General features: G+C 37.7%; 1 protein-coding gene across 1 annotated transcript in view; it reads right to left on the bottom strand.

Annotated features, from left to right (window-relative positions):
* The window catches only part of CPED1 (cadherin like and PC-esterase domain containing 1), a 138,774-nt gene that overhangs the window by 50,486 nt on the left and 73,876 nt on the right, over positions 1–14,412 (bottom strand). The window contains exon 16 of the mRNA XM_057378398.1: positions 14,095–14,263. Within this exon, the coding sequence (XP_057234381.1) occupies positions 14,095–14,263 (169 nt within the window). The remainder of the gene's footprint in view (positions 1–14,094; positions 14,264–14,412) is intronic.

Raw genomic sequence — 14,412 nt, 5'->3', positions numbered from 1 at the left:
CTCTGGAATATAGTAAAGGCTAGAATGAAAAAAAAAAAAAAAAAAAAAAAAAAAAAAAAAAAAAAAAAAAAAAAAAAAAAAAAAAAGAGCCATTTTATCCTTACTACTGCAAATTAAGAACTGCTAATAGAGAGAAACACTCAAATCACAAATTCACAGAATGTCCAGACCTAGAAGAAACCCATAAGGATCATCAAATCCAACTCCTGGCCCTGCACAGGACAGCCTCAAGAGTCACATCAYGTGTCTGAGAGCATTGTCCAAACGCTTCTTGAACTCTGTCAGGCTGGTGCTGTGACCAYYTCCMTGGRGAGATGTACCCAASCACCCYGTGGGTGATGAACCTTTTCCTGATACCTAGCCCACACAACCTCCTGCCACTAAAGCAAAAGTGCTGGTAGAACACTGGACACAGGTGAATTACATATAATCACAAACCTTTAAACCAAATTCCCTAGAGAAGACAGCATCTCYTCRGCAGGCACAGTGCTTTGTGTAAACRAAGGTGGYTCTATTCTGCAATGACTTTCAGAAGAAATTTCCCCCCTTTTCATGGGATTAGACAGAGAAGGCAATGCCTTCCTTAGAGACAAAGGAATAACAGAATGACAGGYGGAGACAACAGTCCACCTGTACCACATATTACTCACATTCTTTACTGGAGTCCAGAGSACTTCTGCACATGGTGGCTTATTGTCGTGGCTGTTTCACTTTTCATGCCATGCTCAGACATTAAGCCAGCCACAACTGCTCCTTCTTAAATAAACTCCAGAAGCCTTTGATCTGTTTTCTACAAGGCTTCCCAGCAGATATTGGCATCTACTTTATTTTTCAGACAATGGAACACCAATGGAATGAGATTTATGAATAACTTCTGTCCTCTGAAGCAGTCTGGTGGCAAACAGCTGAATACATGCCACTCAGTGGAAGACTTATGATCAGTAACAGAAGTTTATTTCCCTCCTAAAACTTTTATGTTTTTCAAGGTGAGAACACAGCCAATGTGGCCAAGAAATGAGACTGACAGTTTTACACTGAAGATCCCAATTGACACTCATTTGGAAAATTTGTAACCAGATTAATGTGCAAAGCAYCTTCAGGTGATACTTAAAGTAGAATTTTAAAATGTATGCATTTTACTACAAAGTACATACATTAGCTTCAGAGCTATCTGGATTTGCAGTATCAGTCACAAAACCAAAAAAAAATAAAACCACTGGAAAAAAAGTCTCAAGTTCTAAAATCAATTGCCACAGCACTGAACACTGTTCATTTTTCCCCCAGTAGCATATTTCTGTGTTTTATACAGAGCTGTACATGTAAATGAACAGTCTGTGATAACTGGAAAATATGTTTGATTCAACACAATAAAATGAGAAACAGAACTATGATTAATCATAAATATATGGAAAAAAACCCTAAATGAATAAATATACCAAAAGTATTGCAAAATAGACCACAATAATTCTTTATAAAGAGATCTAGTATTGCAAAACATAAGGATCCAGACAAGCATGAGAGGAATGGTTTCGTCTTCTGTGAAATGCAGTGAAATATGCTSCCAACCAATATTTTTCTGAAAATAGGTTGGCTGTCTTTAGCAAAAGGGCAAGGACTCATTTCGAGAATGGTCGTATATGTAAAAGTAAGAAATGACCTTCAAAAKGCCATTTAAAGTTCAAGCTCATTTTCTTTCAGTAACTACTCAGACTCCAGGACACCTTTACTGAGGTACCTGTGTATTCCATTCTGTTTTCTGAAATGCAACCACCTTTTCTCTACAAATTTAGTTTTAAATGGCCACYGTTTTCATTGTGACATCCTGTAACTAATTTAGGCAGATTATGAGTGTTCATATTTCTTTCAATTTGACCAAATAAAAATAGGTCACTGCGTAAGGTTTTCATTCATAATCYTGAAGTTAACAAGCACCTGTAATGGCTGGAGGTTCTTATCCTGAAGGGAACAAGGCTGGACTTGATGCTGACCTGAATGCAATTGCTCTGATGTGATGGAGTTAAATTGTTTCCTTGTTTATATCTACACACTGTAGCTCTGAACAAAATCAGAAACGCAGTCCACCAGCAGTCCACACTCTTTCATGTTGCATTATGTTTAGTAAACACCTAACTTGACAACATACATAAAACAGGCAGTTCATTTTATTTGCACAGCTAAACAAAATAGGGTGAAAGAACACACACACACACACACACACACACACACACACACACACACACACACAAGTATTAAATGGCCTGAATTCCAGATGGCTTGCTTGCTCCATGAGGTAACAGTATCTGCTGAGATGATCATGGTACTGTAGTTCTTTCTCCTTACCAAATACATGCATTAAAAAGTTTTCCTCTGCTCTTTTGTCATCTTCTTTGCTGCTCTCTTATTTCATGACCTCTGAGTTAATCCTTCTATTCTTCCTATTAGCGAGTTTATGCAGGCAAACTTCAAACAGACTAGTGATGGGTCACAAGGTTTAACGGGCATGTAGATAATCATCTAAATTACATTTCTGCAGCTGATGGGCCAGACAGGCTTAGAGAGTAACTTTACCAGCTTTCACTGTTAATCAGCAAGGATTGTGTGTCTCAGTACATATCTGCCTTTGCCTGCCTCCCGGAGGGCCTGGGTCATACTGACTGATTAACAAAGGCAGCTGCATTAGCTTTCTTCTCCTGAAAAGTGTGGCATGGAGACCCAAATGACTTGAAAGGCAAATGTGACCACAGCTCAAACACCAAGCACTCTCTTCTCATCACTGTGGAATTGCTGGCCCTCCTCTTGCAGGTYATGATACTCAGCACAGCAGTTGTTGCCAATTTTCATGATCTGTTAACACTTAGGAAGCCTTATGCTGAAGGCTCTTCTTTCACATCTATTGTGGTATCATCAAGGGGAAAATTCAACAGGCTATTTCACATTTTCTGATGAATTTGAGAGCAGTGTATGAGGTGAACCGAAAAGAATACAGCAATTGAAGTGTCAATAATGAATGCCCTGGATTTCAGCTTTGAAAGACAAACTGTAGAGGGCCAGGTAAAGAGAATAATAGTTCTCTGTAGGATACAGACAATTTTACAGCTACAGAAATAGCAATGGATCTGYACTGTGAACCTGATTTTCTCAGCAAAGTGTATCAAATCTGAGTCTCTTCTTTGTCATATATTGGTGACTGTGTTTTATGTAARTGAGTGTGTTTTATACCTACCCTGATTCCAAAAGGAACGAGAGCAGTGGTAGATTGKTTTCCTGACTTTGGCAGAAGTTTGTCCTTCAGGTGTTGGACTCATCTTGCTTAGTAAATACTTTACAATGACTCATTTTACTGCTCTTTAATAAGTTACTAAATAAACACAAAATCAGACCAATTAAACTACAATTAACCACGCAAGATAGCTTTTACTATCTTACTTGGGAGCAACATAGGCCAAAACCAGCAGTCTTTAAAAGAGTAAACCTTCTTCACACATTTATAGCTCTATGCAGAAAAGAATCTGACAAGCCAGCTAGGATTCTATTTTGGATCTCAATTAAGAGCATTCTATAAGAAGAAAGTACTGAGGAACAAAATAAAATAATCTAGAATACTGACTTTCTTATTTGTCTCTTGAATTTTGAGAAAAGTTGGATTCTGAGTTTTCACAAGTTTTTATAGATGAAACCACAAAACATCTAGGTTTCTGTGACCTAAGTACAACAATTCTGATAAATGAATTAAGCTAAATAGTTTTATAATTTTCCTGTCCATGAAGTATGCCATTTCTCAAGCTTCTTAAAAAGGTGATCAAATTTCCCACTTTTGTCAGGGACAGGCCCAGAACTCCCTTATTGTGGTAAAATCTTCAGGTCTCAGTTTTGTTCAAGGTATTCACTGAGATATGGGATTATCCCATTTCCCATCTTTTGTGTGGTAGCCTGAGTAAGTTACCCACTCCTGGAGCCACAGCATCCACAGCTCTTTCAAGGAGAACAAAAATGGTCAAACCTCTGCTCCACATCATGAGACCCACAGCAGGATTTGGGTCATGTCACATTTTCTTTACCAAAATAGCACATAGGGAAAACAATCTACATTTCAAATATGCATTGTAGATACATAGGTGGAAGAGGTGACAGCCTTTATGCAGTGCAGCAATAAATCACTTCACTTTTCATTGTTCTATTGTACTGTGTGGCTGAATTTAAGAATTTTTGTTTGCGTTTATTTTACCAAATCAGAATTTTAAGACAGTCACTAAAAGTCCAGAGAAATTGCTATTAAGACTTATGATGTCATTACTACAACTCATTAGACTTCCCCTTATGTGATCTTCATAACAACCTAGACTCACTTTACAATTTTTCARTGACAAAAAGGCCACCAATAATTTCCACTAGCACCACAAGTTGAGATGATTAAAACCCAGCAATTATTTCTGGAGATCCAGCAGGAGGTATATTCTTTTCTGCAGACTCATTTTTTGAAAATAAGTTAGGTTGAATACAAATTATGTGGAAGTCAATGGGAGTCTTTTCTGTGTTCAAAGGGCTTGAATTAAGRATATTTTTCTTTCACACATCACAAAACTGGGCACAGAAGCTGTTACTAAATCCAAATTAAAGTCTGCTTGGAGAGCCCCAGAACTGGAAGAACTGAGGTGTGCAACTATAGAACTAAAAAAACATGCAGTTTCTGTGTGTCTAAACTTGACTCTAGACAGTTTTACCATACATCTCTCTTGATATATCTACAGACACAACAGAAGGACTTGCAGAGTAGTAAGCTCATGTAAGAAACTGTGATATTCCAATAGCATGTAGCTGGACTGGCCTGGGTGCCAYGTAGCAGTGGCACCTTGTTTGTCCCTTGGACTTAGACCAGCTTGCACACAGACAGCACAAACAGCCCCCTCACTCTACTGTCACATCAGCCTTTTAATGAGTGCCACCAATCACCAAAAAATGAAACCAAGGCACCACAGAACCCTGGTGTATCACACAAAGCTATCGAAGTTTAATCCTAACAATAATTTTTGCTTCAGTACAAAATGCAGTGACCATTTCTAAAAACTCCACAGATTTAAGCTCAACATATACTTTGCAAATATTTCACCCATATGCCTGCACTGATTTGTCTGTGATTTATAAACTGGCAGTCTGATCATTGTTGTAATATTTTGTGTGTTGTCATACAGTGCAAGTTATTTCTAATTAATGAACTTTCTCTTCATGAATCAGATACATTGACAGAATGCAAACACTGACAGATATTTACCCAAAGTATAAGCTAAATATTTCAATGAGGCTTCAGAAACTTTGGATGACCTCTTCTTCTTCCCCACCACCTTCAATTGTTGTACTTCTAAATGTCACTGGAATTTCTGGAACTTATAAAGGAAAACTGCTTGACTCAATCTTTGCAGTTTACAYACTTATGTGGTTCCTTCAAAGATTTTTAAGGCTTTAAGCCTTACTGAGGACTTTTAAAAACCCTGATATTTTACAGTTGGAATGGAAGCATCAAAAAATTATGGTTTTCACTCTACCTTCTTAATTTAGCCCAGTTAATGTAGGCAATGCTAATCCTGACACACCATGGTAATTGAGACAGCCACGCTAGGCTCCCTGTGGAGTCATGGAAAAACAACAGCTGGCAGAGGGAGCCAGAATCCTCAATCCTCATCTGTTCCTCTCCAGAGATCTCAGGTGCCTTCACAAGGTGATATCATCAGCACAGTACCCAGAGCATGACTCAGGAGCACCGGCCTCTGCCTGCCCAGTGTCTGGCTCCAGCAGGCAGAACGACCACAGGAGGCAGCTCAGCTAATCAGGCTGGGCCAGGACCCCCCAAACACTCTTCTGGCTGGCCTCAGGTTGAGGTGATTCGAGCCCTCTTTTCCCTAAAGGGCCATCAGTCCATCCAATATAGCCCTCTGCCTGAACTGCACCCCAATGCAGCAATGCGAGGAGGAATCACTGTCCAGGCCAGAGAGAGGAAGCAAGAATAAGCAAAAAAAAAAAAAAGGTCTGTGCTATGAGCAATCTTATGCAAAAGTTACTGCTACCATTTCTCTAGCAAAATGTAATTGATTCCAGTGGTGTTACTGGACCTGTATTACATTAAAAACATCAAAAATAAGAGCAAAAAGGACCATTACTGAAAATCTAAATATGTGGGATGGTTGCCTGATAACTTAGCACAAACAAAAAACCACATAGCTGACAAAATTATATTAAAATAGGTTTTCCGATAAACTTTTCCAGAGAACAGTGTTCTCCCAAGAGCAGAACTGCCTACCCAGCATTTATTGTCATCTGTCTCCTTTCACAACCACCCACAATGATTTGCTGCTATTATTTAAAAAGACATTTTAATCCTTTGGTTAAAGGCAAGGAATCAGAAAAACCTGGATCTCCTCCAGTCTGTACTAGGAGTCCATCATGGGCTCAGAGACAGCAGCTCAGTGCATCGACAGGATCTGCACCCACAGCACTGTGTCTGCCTCAGTACCTCCCCATCCTGCAGSAGCACAGGGAGCAGCAATTGTGAGGCTGGGATGTCCAACCTTACATCCCACTAGCAACACTGGGATTTTGTTCACCAGTTGCAACCATCCAGTGATAATTTAACTCCCTGACATTTTTAGTCATGTGATTACGAGTTTCTTCTTTGCTAGATTTTGGGCAGATCTTCATTTTCTGTATCTTTAATGTGCCATGTACACTCATGGAATAACATCTGTAATTGTATAAAAGGGGAGAACATCCTGAGCACATCACATAATCAAATACTAATGATATTTTTCTGTGGCATCATAACAGCAAAATAACCACTCAAGTTAGGAGTCACTTRACTGAGTATCTAGGAGGGTGGAATGTTCCTAGTAAGGCTGTGCTAAATTGCAAACACATAAAAGAAGACACCAAATTTCCCACTACTGGGGTAGGAGGTGCTACAAACAACTCTAGTTCCATCAATAAATTCAGTGGTGCTGAAGAGTGGTATCATTCCTGATTTAAGAAGTTCTTATCCACAAGAGTGCAATCCAAGGAAAGGGAATATTTTCAGCTTTAAAACTAASGCTGAAAATTGCCTATACAATACTCAGTCTTCAAGGGCTAATTATTATAGGAACTTTAATAATATTTAGGAACTTTAAGTTTTGTTGGTGTCATCCCAGTCATAACTGGCTTATAATTGTTGAATCATGGAGTCAGTATTCATATGGCTTKTCTCAAAATACTGGTGGCAATTTATTCACCAGTGACCCATAATGCACCATTTCCTAAGTACAGCATCATGATAATGACAAATGGAGCTGCTGCTACATGGAAACATCYGCTCTCTTCAGTCTCTGCCTTGAATTTCTGGGAACATTTCCTGGAGGATATCTGGTATTAATCACATGTTAAACAGGAAACTTAGCTATATAGCTATATAAGAAGACTAAGAGCAACTAATATAAAATCAGGAGTGTAAGCAAAATACTGTAAACTGGAAGACTATAAACTTCTCTGGGCAGCTGGAGCCAACATGAAATTAAGCCTTTAAGTCTGGACTCTGTAATGTGGTATCCCAAAGTGTTGGAGAGTATGATGATGGTCCTAGTCAGGCAAATCCTACAGGAGATACAGAACAAAACTACTAATTTTCATTCCGTACTCAGAGCAAGACATCCTATATAGAAGCACACACAAACTTTTTATTTTTTTTTCTGTTTCTTTCCCTTTTGTGTTCTAGTTGTGCCCATTTTCTCTCTGTGGGCTCTTCAAAGTCTAGCAGATGTCTCACAGTAAGTGCTGATTATGAGAACACATGAGTATCAGATGATAGTGCAGAATGTCTATGGAGTTAACTTGGTAGGTGAAAGATGGGTTTGTCTTCTAGAGAAAACCCAGAGCATTATATTAATTCCTTCAAATGATGGATCTATGCCCTACTGAATTTTTGAGACCTTTCCTTAAAGCRGCAGATATTGCCTGCTGATTAAGATGCCAGTCCAACCATCACATCCTAATTCTGAGATCCAAAAGGAGTTCACTGAACTGCATAAATGTAAAGAATATCCATCACAATGGTTAATTGTTCCTCTGACTCATCTACAGAGCAATGCTTTAAATCATCAYAAAAGTCTTCAGTATAATTAAGAAAACGTGGTAATGGTAAGTCTGCTCTCCCCAGTGGTATAGATGTTGACAAAGACAGAACATGCTGATTCTTCAAAGTTTGCTCTGAGTACACACACAAATTAACCCTCTAGCTGAAAATCAGCTAAGGGTATTCATTATTTACATCTCTCCCTTCTATATCATCTTAAATATACTGTTTGAGAAGCAACAAGTTGTGTTATTCCAGTTAGGTGCTTGTTCAGTTTACACTTACAGTGAATGGCAATTATACATCCACTRATCTTTAAATACTTTAAAACACCTTCAAGTAGTTTTTCAGATTAGCCTAATCTGTTGTTTGACCTAAATAGTTAGGAAAATTACTAAAAAATTCAGCASTTTCATGCAAGTGAATTTGTTCATGAGCATTGCCTGGCATATGTAATGGAAGATAATTCAGCTGTGTGTTTCTGTCAGGACAGGTACTCCATCAGTATAAATTGAAATTGTTCCCCAGAAATCAACTGAACCATGTTGACATACASCAATTGAAGATGTAAGACCTCAGCCTTCTTTTTATGGCAGGCTTTCACCTGAACTACTGACAATTTAACACGTGTTCAGTTTGCTATGTATTTGCTCCTCAAGGCTATGTGAACCTTGCTGTGTTTTTCCTGAGATGTGGGTTGCAGTCACACAGAACCAAAATAATTTATAGATTAACAGCAATGCCACAGTAATTCTAGTATTTTGTGTGTTTCCACCCAGAAATCATTTCTACAATTTTTGAACATGAAGTTTCGGCTCATTTAAACCAGAAAGAGTTTTAAACYAATTCCAATCCAAAGAAAAAGCTGCTTTAAACGTCACCCACTAACCCTCCTTCTGTGCTACGCTGTTCATTTCTGCCCCTGCACTTACCCCCTCCTTTGGGTTCATATAGAGAGAATGAGAACCTTATTCTAGAAATTAGTTTAATTTAAAAAAAAAGTTTTCCCATCCGGTTCATGAGTAGCTGCAGGCAAGGAAAGGGACACTTAAGTCGGCATTGCTCCAGGAAAACATGACTGTCATACTGCACTTTCATCAATGTTTCTGAGGAAAATTTAGWTTTGGCTATCTCAGATCTAAAGAGTGAGCTTTTTGGTTGTCCCAGCCACTCCCTTCTTGAAAAGACAGCTAGTGGTCTGGACTTGCACAATAGCTAAAATACCTAACAATTAGACCRATCCAAATTTCAAATGCTAAAATCTTAAAATCAAATCATCCTCACTGAATCAAAATATCCTCTTTTGAATAACAAAAAAAATTATCTCAAACTATTCTTTTGAAGACTGGGGTATTTTTACATTGTTTTCTGAAAAATTCCAAACCACCGAAAAAAATTCTCTCACCAGCTCTATACCTAAGAAGGTGGAAGAATGCAACGCATGATTGCTCCTATAACGGATATTCTTTTTTTTTTTTTTGTCTGAAAGGGAAGTAAGCTAACTTTGCAAATAAGATACAGTCTGGTTGCTGATATAATTAGACTGTATATTCAGTTCCAGAGATGCACTTTTCATGCCTTTTCAAGCAAGATGCTCAAATCGAGAACTGCCAAGAGGGTCAGCTGCTGTGATAATAACCTCTGCAAAACCTAAGAGCCTGTAACTGCATCCACAATGTCCTAAGGACAGAAGAGATGGACAATTTGTGATGGGGGTCACACTGAATCTAGCACAGCTAATGAGAAACTCAGAAGAGACTAATACGCTCCCAGCCTGTCCTACTACAGGACAATTCTTTGCTTCTCTCCTAAGCTGTTTTGGATTTTTGTTTTTGTTTATTTTTTTTTACATTATTTAATATTTGCAAGTTTCTTTGAAATCTTTGCATGAAAGTACTAGGCAAGGAGTTAACACCTATGTCTATAATTGACAGTTTTTATTTCTACTGTCTGGTAYAAAAAGCTTTGAAATTATAACAGCACGTCATTTAAAATGAAGTTAAACCATTTTATTTTCCATTGGAAATCTATAACTTGTACTGAAAAAAATATAAACATTCTCATATCTTCCTGAGCATAAAAATGAAATTACTTCCTTTTCTTTTTTAAAGGCTTCTACATTCTAATGAGTTTTTTCATCTCTACTCCAAAAGTCTGTAATAAAGGTAAATACCATTATTAAGGTAGGCTTAGTTCTTAATTTCTTTTTGATCAGTGGAAGTTTAGTAACAGACAGAGCAATCATWTATTGTTGCTAACATCTGCAGCTGCATTGCTGCCATTTAGTGTTAAACAGTTAGCAATGCTTTGCCAGTATCTCATCATCAGCTCTGTTGGACTTGTTAATCTATTTGAGCTCTAGGAAAAGAACAGGATAAAAGGATTTACAAAGCTAGAAGAGATAACAGTACTTAAGGATAAGATGTTCTATAAAAAATGAGGAAAGTTTCTGAAACAGTTCTGCAAGCCCATTCTCTCCAACCTGAGAAAGCTGTAGAACAGCCAGAACACCAGCCCACTGTGCTGCACTGTTTTTGGAATCAAATGCACAAATGCACAAAAGAAAACGACAGAGAATGAAACACACTATGCTATAAAATATAGCATTAGCTATTCATTGCTCACAGTATAAACTCAAATAAATAACTGTATTACTAAAATACAGCAACAACAAACCAAACCTGAACTCACCCACAAACAAACAACAAACAAACAAAAGGCAAAACAAGCCATATGCAACAGGACACTCAGGGAACAAATAGGTAGAGAAGTTCACAGGATCAAAAAAAATTCCCTAAATGCATCAGCAGTTACTCTCTGATTGCAACTGAGCAAARATTACCAATCAAAGAGGTAGCATCCACACATTTTAAGTGAGGCATAGATAAATCTGTTTGCATTTTAAAGATAATGGGCAGTGCAAGAATGAATAAAATATKTTGTCCTTTTTGACAGTATTTGAATAGTCTGGGATCTTTCACTTGAGAGTAATGCTGATAACKCTGTCTTAAGAGCTCATTGGTTTTTCTGCTGATTGCTTTGGATTCTGGCTATCTTCATATCACGGCTTCAGAGGTGATACTGAAATGGCACCACTTCTTTCAAGGATACTTAATTTGAATATTGGCAGCAATCGCACAAAATTAAGTTCAAGCACAAATCAATAACCTCTCCATTTGCAGTCAAAACATTACTATCAAAATGCAGAACACACAATGGAAGGCAACCAAATCTGATGAAGATGCTATTTTGAAGTGATAGTTTATCCTCCACTAATTAGGTTTTAATAGGGATATTATAATTGCTATCAAAGAGAACAGGAGACAATATTTTTTTCCTTTTTAGGGGTTGCAAGGCTTAGAACCACACACTTCTCAACTCAATACCTTGAAATAAATCCAGGATTATTCAACTGCATGAGAATTGTTAGAAGACTGGAAACATCCCACACTCTGTCTTTTTATTGTAAGCTTTCTTATAGTATCATCTTGCAGTGAAACCTGAATACCCTAATGGGATTAAACATAAAAGAAAATCAGGAAAAATGTTGCTGGATTAGAATTTTAACTGAAGCCTTCTATGAGAAAGACCACATCACTATCAGTGACCCTTCTCTCCTCAAGTGTGATCCCACTTGTGCCTAGTCAAGTGTCCAAAAGAGACTCCATCAGCTGTATTTATCCTTTTGCYCCTAAAACAGGTGTCTCGTTACTTGCAAGTTTTCATGCCTCTGATTGGGGTGTATCAACCTGCTCAGCAAGACTTCATAATTTTCTCTGGTATGAAGAGCAAAATGTAATGAGTCTATTTAAGACCTGAGTTTTCCATTAATAAAAACCCATCATTCTAAGCAGATACATTCTGTTCTAGCAAACAGGAAAGAATGCAGGCTTTAAAGTGTTTTAGAATGCCATGTCTATCTCTAGCTGCAGCCCTGTTTGTTTTTAAAGGCATTCTCTGATAAGTTTGCCTCTAACATATCCAAAAATTGTCTTAGAATCTCCTACTGTATCTTCACAGAGCTCATTAGATACCACAAGAATGCTTTTCATCTCATCATTACTCTAAACTCCTGAAGTCATCCTGAACACTTGCATTAATTAGAGAGTAGTTATTCACAGAGGATCAGAAAAACAAGATCAATCAAAAGAAATTTCTAAAACACTTTTCATTTTTATCAGTCTAGATCTCTTTGCCTACAGTGCTTCAGTTTCATACTCAATCTCATAAATGCTATCATAAAACATTAACAACAGTGTAAACTCTGATGTGGGAAGATATTTTTGAGGCTGAATTCCTGTTCCTACACTCAGATACATGCCCCAAATAAGGAAACAAAAAGAACTCTCCTTACATCTTTCCAGTCAACGTGTTCCTCTACTAATATAATTCTAKTTCAACTTACTGCTGCTCTCCTTTTGATATTAACTCACACTTAAGATGTCAAGCAGGATGCTGTACACTTGAACTGAAATCTCAGGTATTACATGTCTTTATACTTATTTCACTGTAGCAATTACTGGATGTAGTCCTTAGTCAGTACAAATAGTAAGAAGATGGTCCTTGAGATTCTGAACTTGTAAGAGAAGTCTACGAGAAGAGACAGAGAATCAGTSGAGGGCCAGACAACATCAGAACAAGGTATTCAGGTCAGCAGTCAGTTCACTGTGACTATCACACACATTTTCTCTGGCAGTCCTGATTTGCAGATTGAGATAATTATTGTCAACATACAATTGACAATATTGTTACATTACTTGCCATCAACATTTATAATCTCTTTGGCTCCTGTTTTAAGTCCTAGTGCTTATTTCTCCACAAGAAACACAAAATCCCTCTTGATCTGCTCTATCATRTAAAATGGTCTGCCCTCTACCACCCTGGTCTCACAGCTTCTTCTGCAGTATATAGAAAGAAACCAGGGAAAGGGAAGCAGTTTTGCTACAGGATAAATTTAGATCTTCATAAARGAGATAAATAAACATGAACATGGATGACAATTTCAACACAGAATTTTTGAAAATCCTGTTTCCTGGTTGCAGAATTAATTGTGACAAAATATATTACTCCTGGATGCTCTGGAATGGACCCATCAATCCTTTTAAACTGCCTAAAATTCCACAGACAAGAGCACTGCCCATGATTACCATTTACAATGTCACTTCCCTCTTTGAACTGGATGGCTTATCTTTGCCCACCACATCAAGTGGCAACCAACATTTAGTCCTCCAGCTTTGGAATACCAACAGCTCTGACACAGTATGTGTCCCAGGTTTTCTCTCTTATGCATAGYATTTTTATCACTATAGTTTCACTAACTGACATCTTCACTGTTACTTTCATTGCTTTTCTTTCACTTTTGTGTCTGATTTAGCCTGAACTCCCTTTTCCCAGCCTTTATTGAGCCCTATTGGACAGACCCTGGCCCTTTTTTCATCCAACAGACCCATTCCTTCCTAAGGATTGTTAATTGTTGCGAGTAAATTATGTGCATCCCCAAATTTATATTCAGAGAAATGTGATACAAGCAACAATCATACCTTCCTTTGAAATTATCAGTGGGTTTTYTAATTGTGTTTCTTGATCAAGAATAAACAGCTTTCACTCATAAATTATGCAGCASAATTTATCTTGAAGACTGATAAACAGACTTACCATAAATATAAATATCTTTCCTGGTAAAAGGATTGCCATGGCTCCAATATCAGAAAGAGACAGTTGTGAAAAGTTATGAGAAGGTTTTGGCTGGCCAAGATAAGGATTAATGAACCTGGAGCTCTCAAACATAGGATAACGGGTATTTAAGCTGGACTTACCTTTTATATCCAAAATGTAGTGTAAATGCTGAATTTCATGCAATTATAGKGCTTAGAACTCAGATTCTAATCTCAACAAAAACTGGCTCTACACAAGTTTTGGCTCATGTACCCTACTTTATACCACTGGATGTACAGAAACCAGACAATATTAATGTGTATAGTAAAAGAATGAATATACAATACCTGCACAAACCCACACATCATATAGTCATCAAACAAAGGGAGACTAGGGCGGTCTTCTCGATAAATTGTGATTCTGTAGCTGCCCACAACTTCAGGGTTGGGCTGTGAATCAATCATCACAAGAATGACAACTTTATTCAACCCAAGGCCAAGGGGGTAGTTAGCAGTGCTGCAAGACAAAACAGGAAAGAAGTGGAGTAAACACTAATGAAACAAAGATTTACACTCCTTTATCTATGGCTGCTAATCTTTACTTGCTCCTAGAGGTTGTTATTTCCAACATTTTCTTTCTCTTACAAAATACATGTGATTTTAAAT

This window comes from Malurus melanocephalus, unplaced genomic scaffold (genome assembly GCF_030028575.1).
Source record: "Malurus melanocephalus ecotype Western Australia unplaced genomic scaffold, MMel_1.1 scaffold_11, whole genome shotgun sequence".
Lineage (NCBI taxonomy): Eukaryota > Metazoa > Chordata > Aves > Passeriformes > Maluridae > Malurus > Malurus melanocephalus.
The sequence above is the reverse complement of the archived record's forward strand: the minus strand, read 5'-3'. Positions and strand labels throughout refer to the sequence as shown.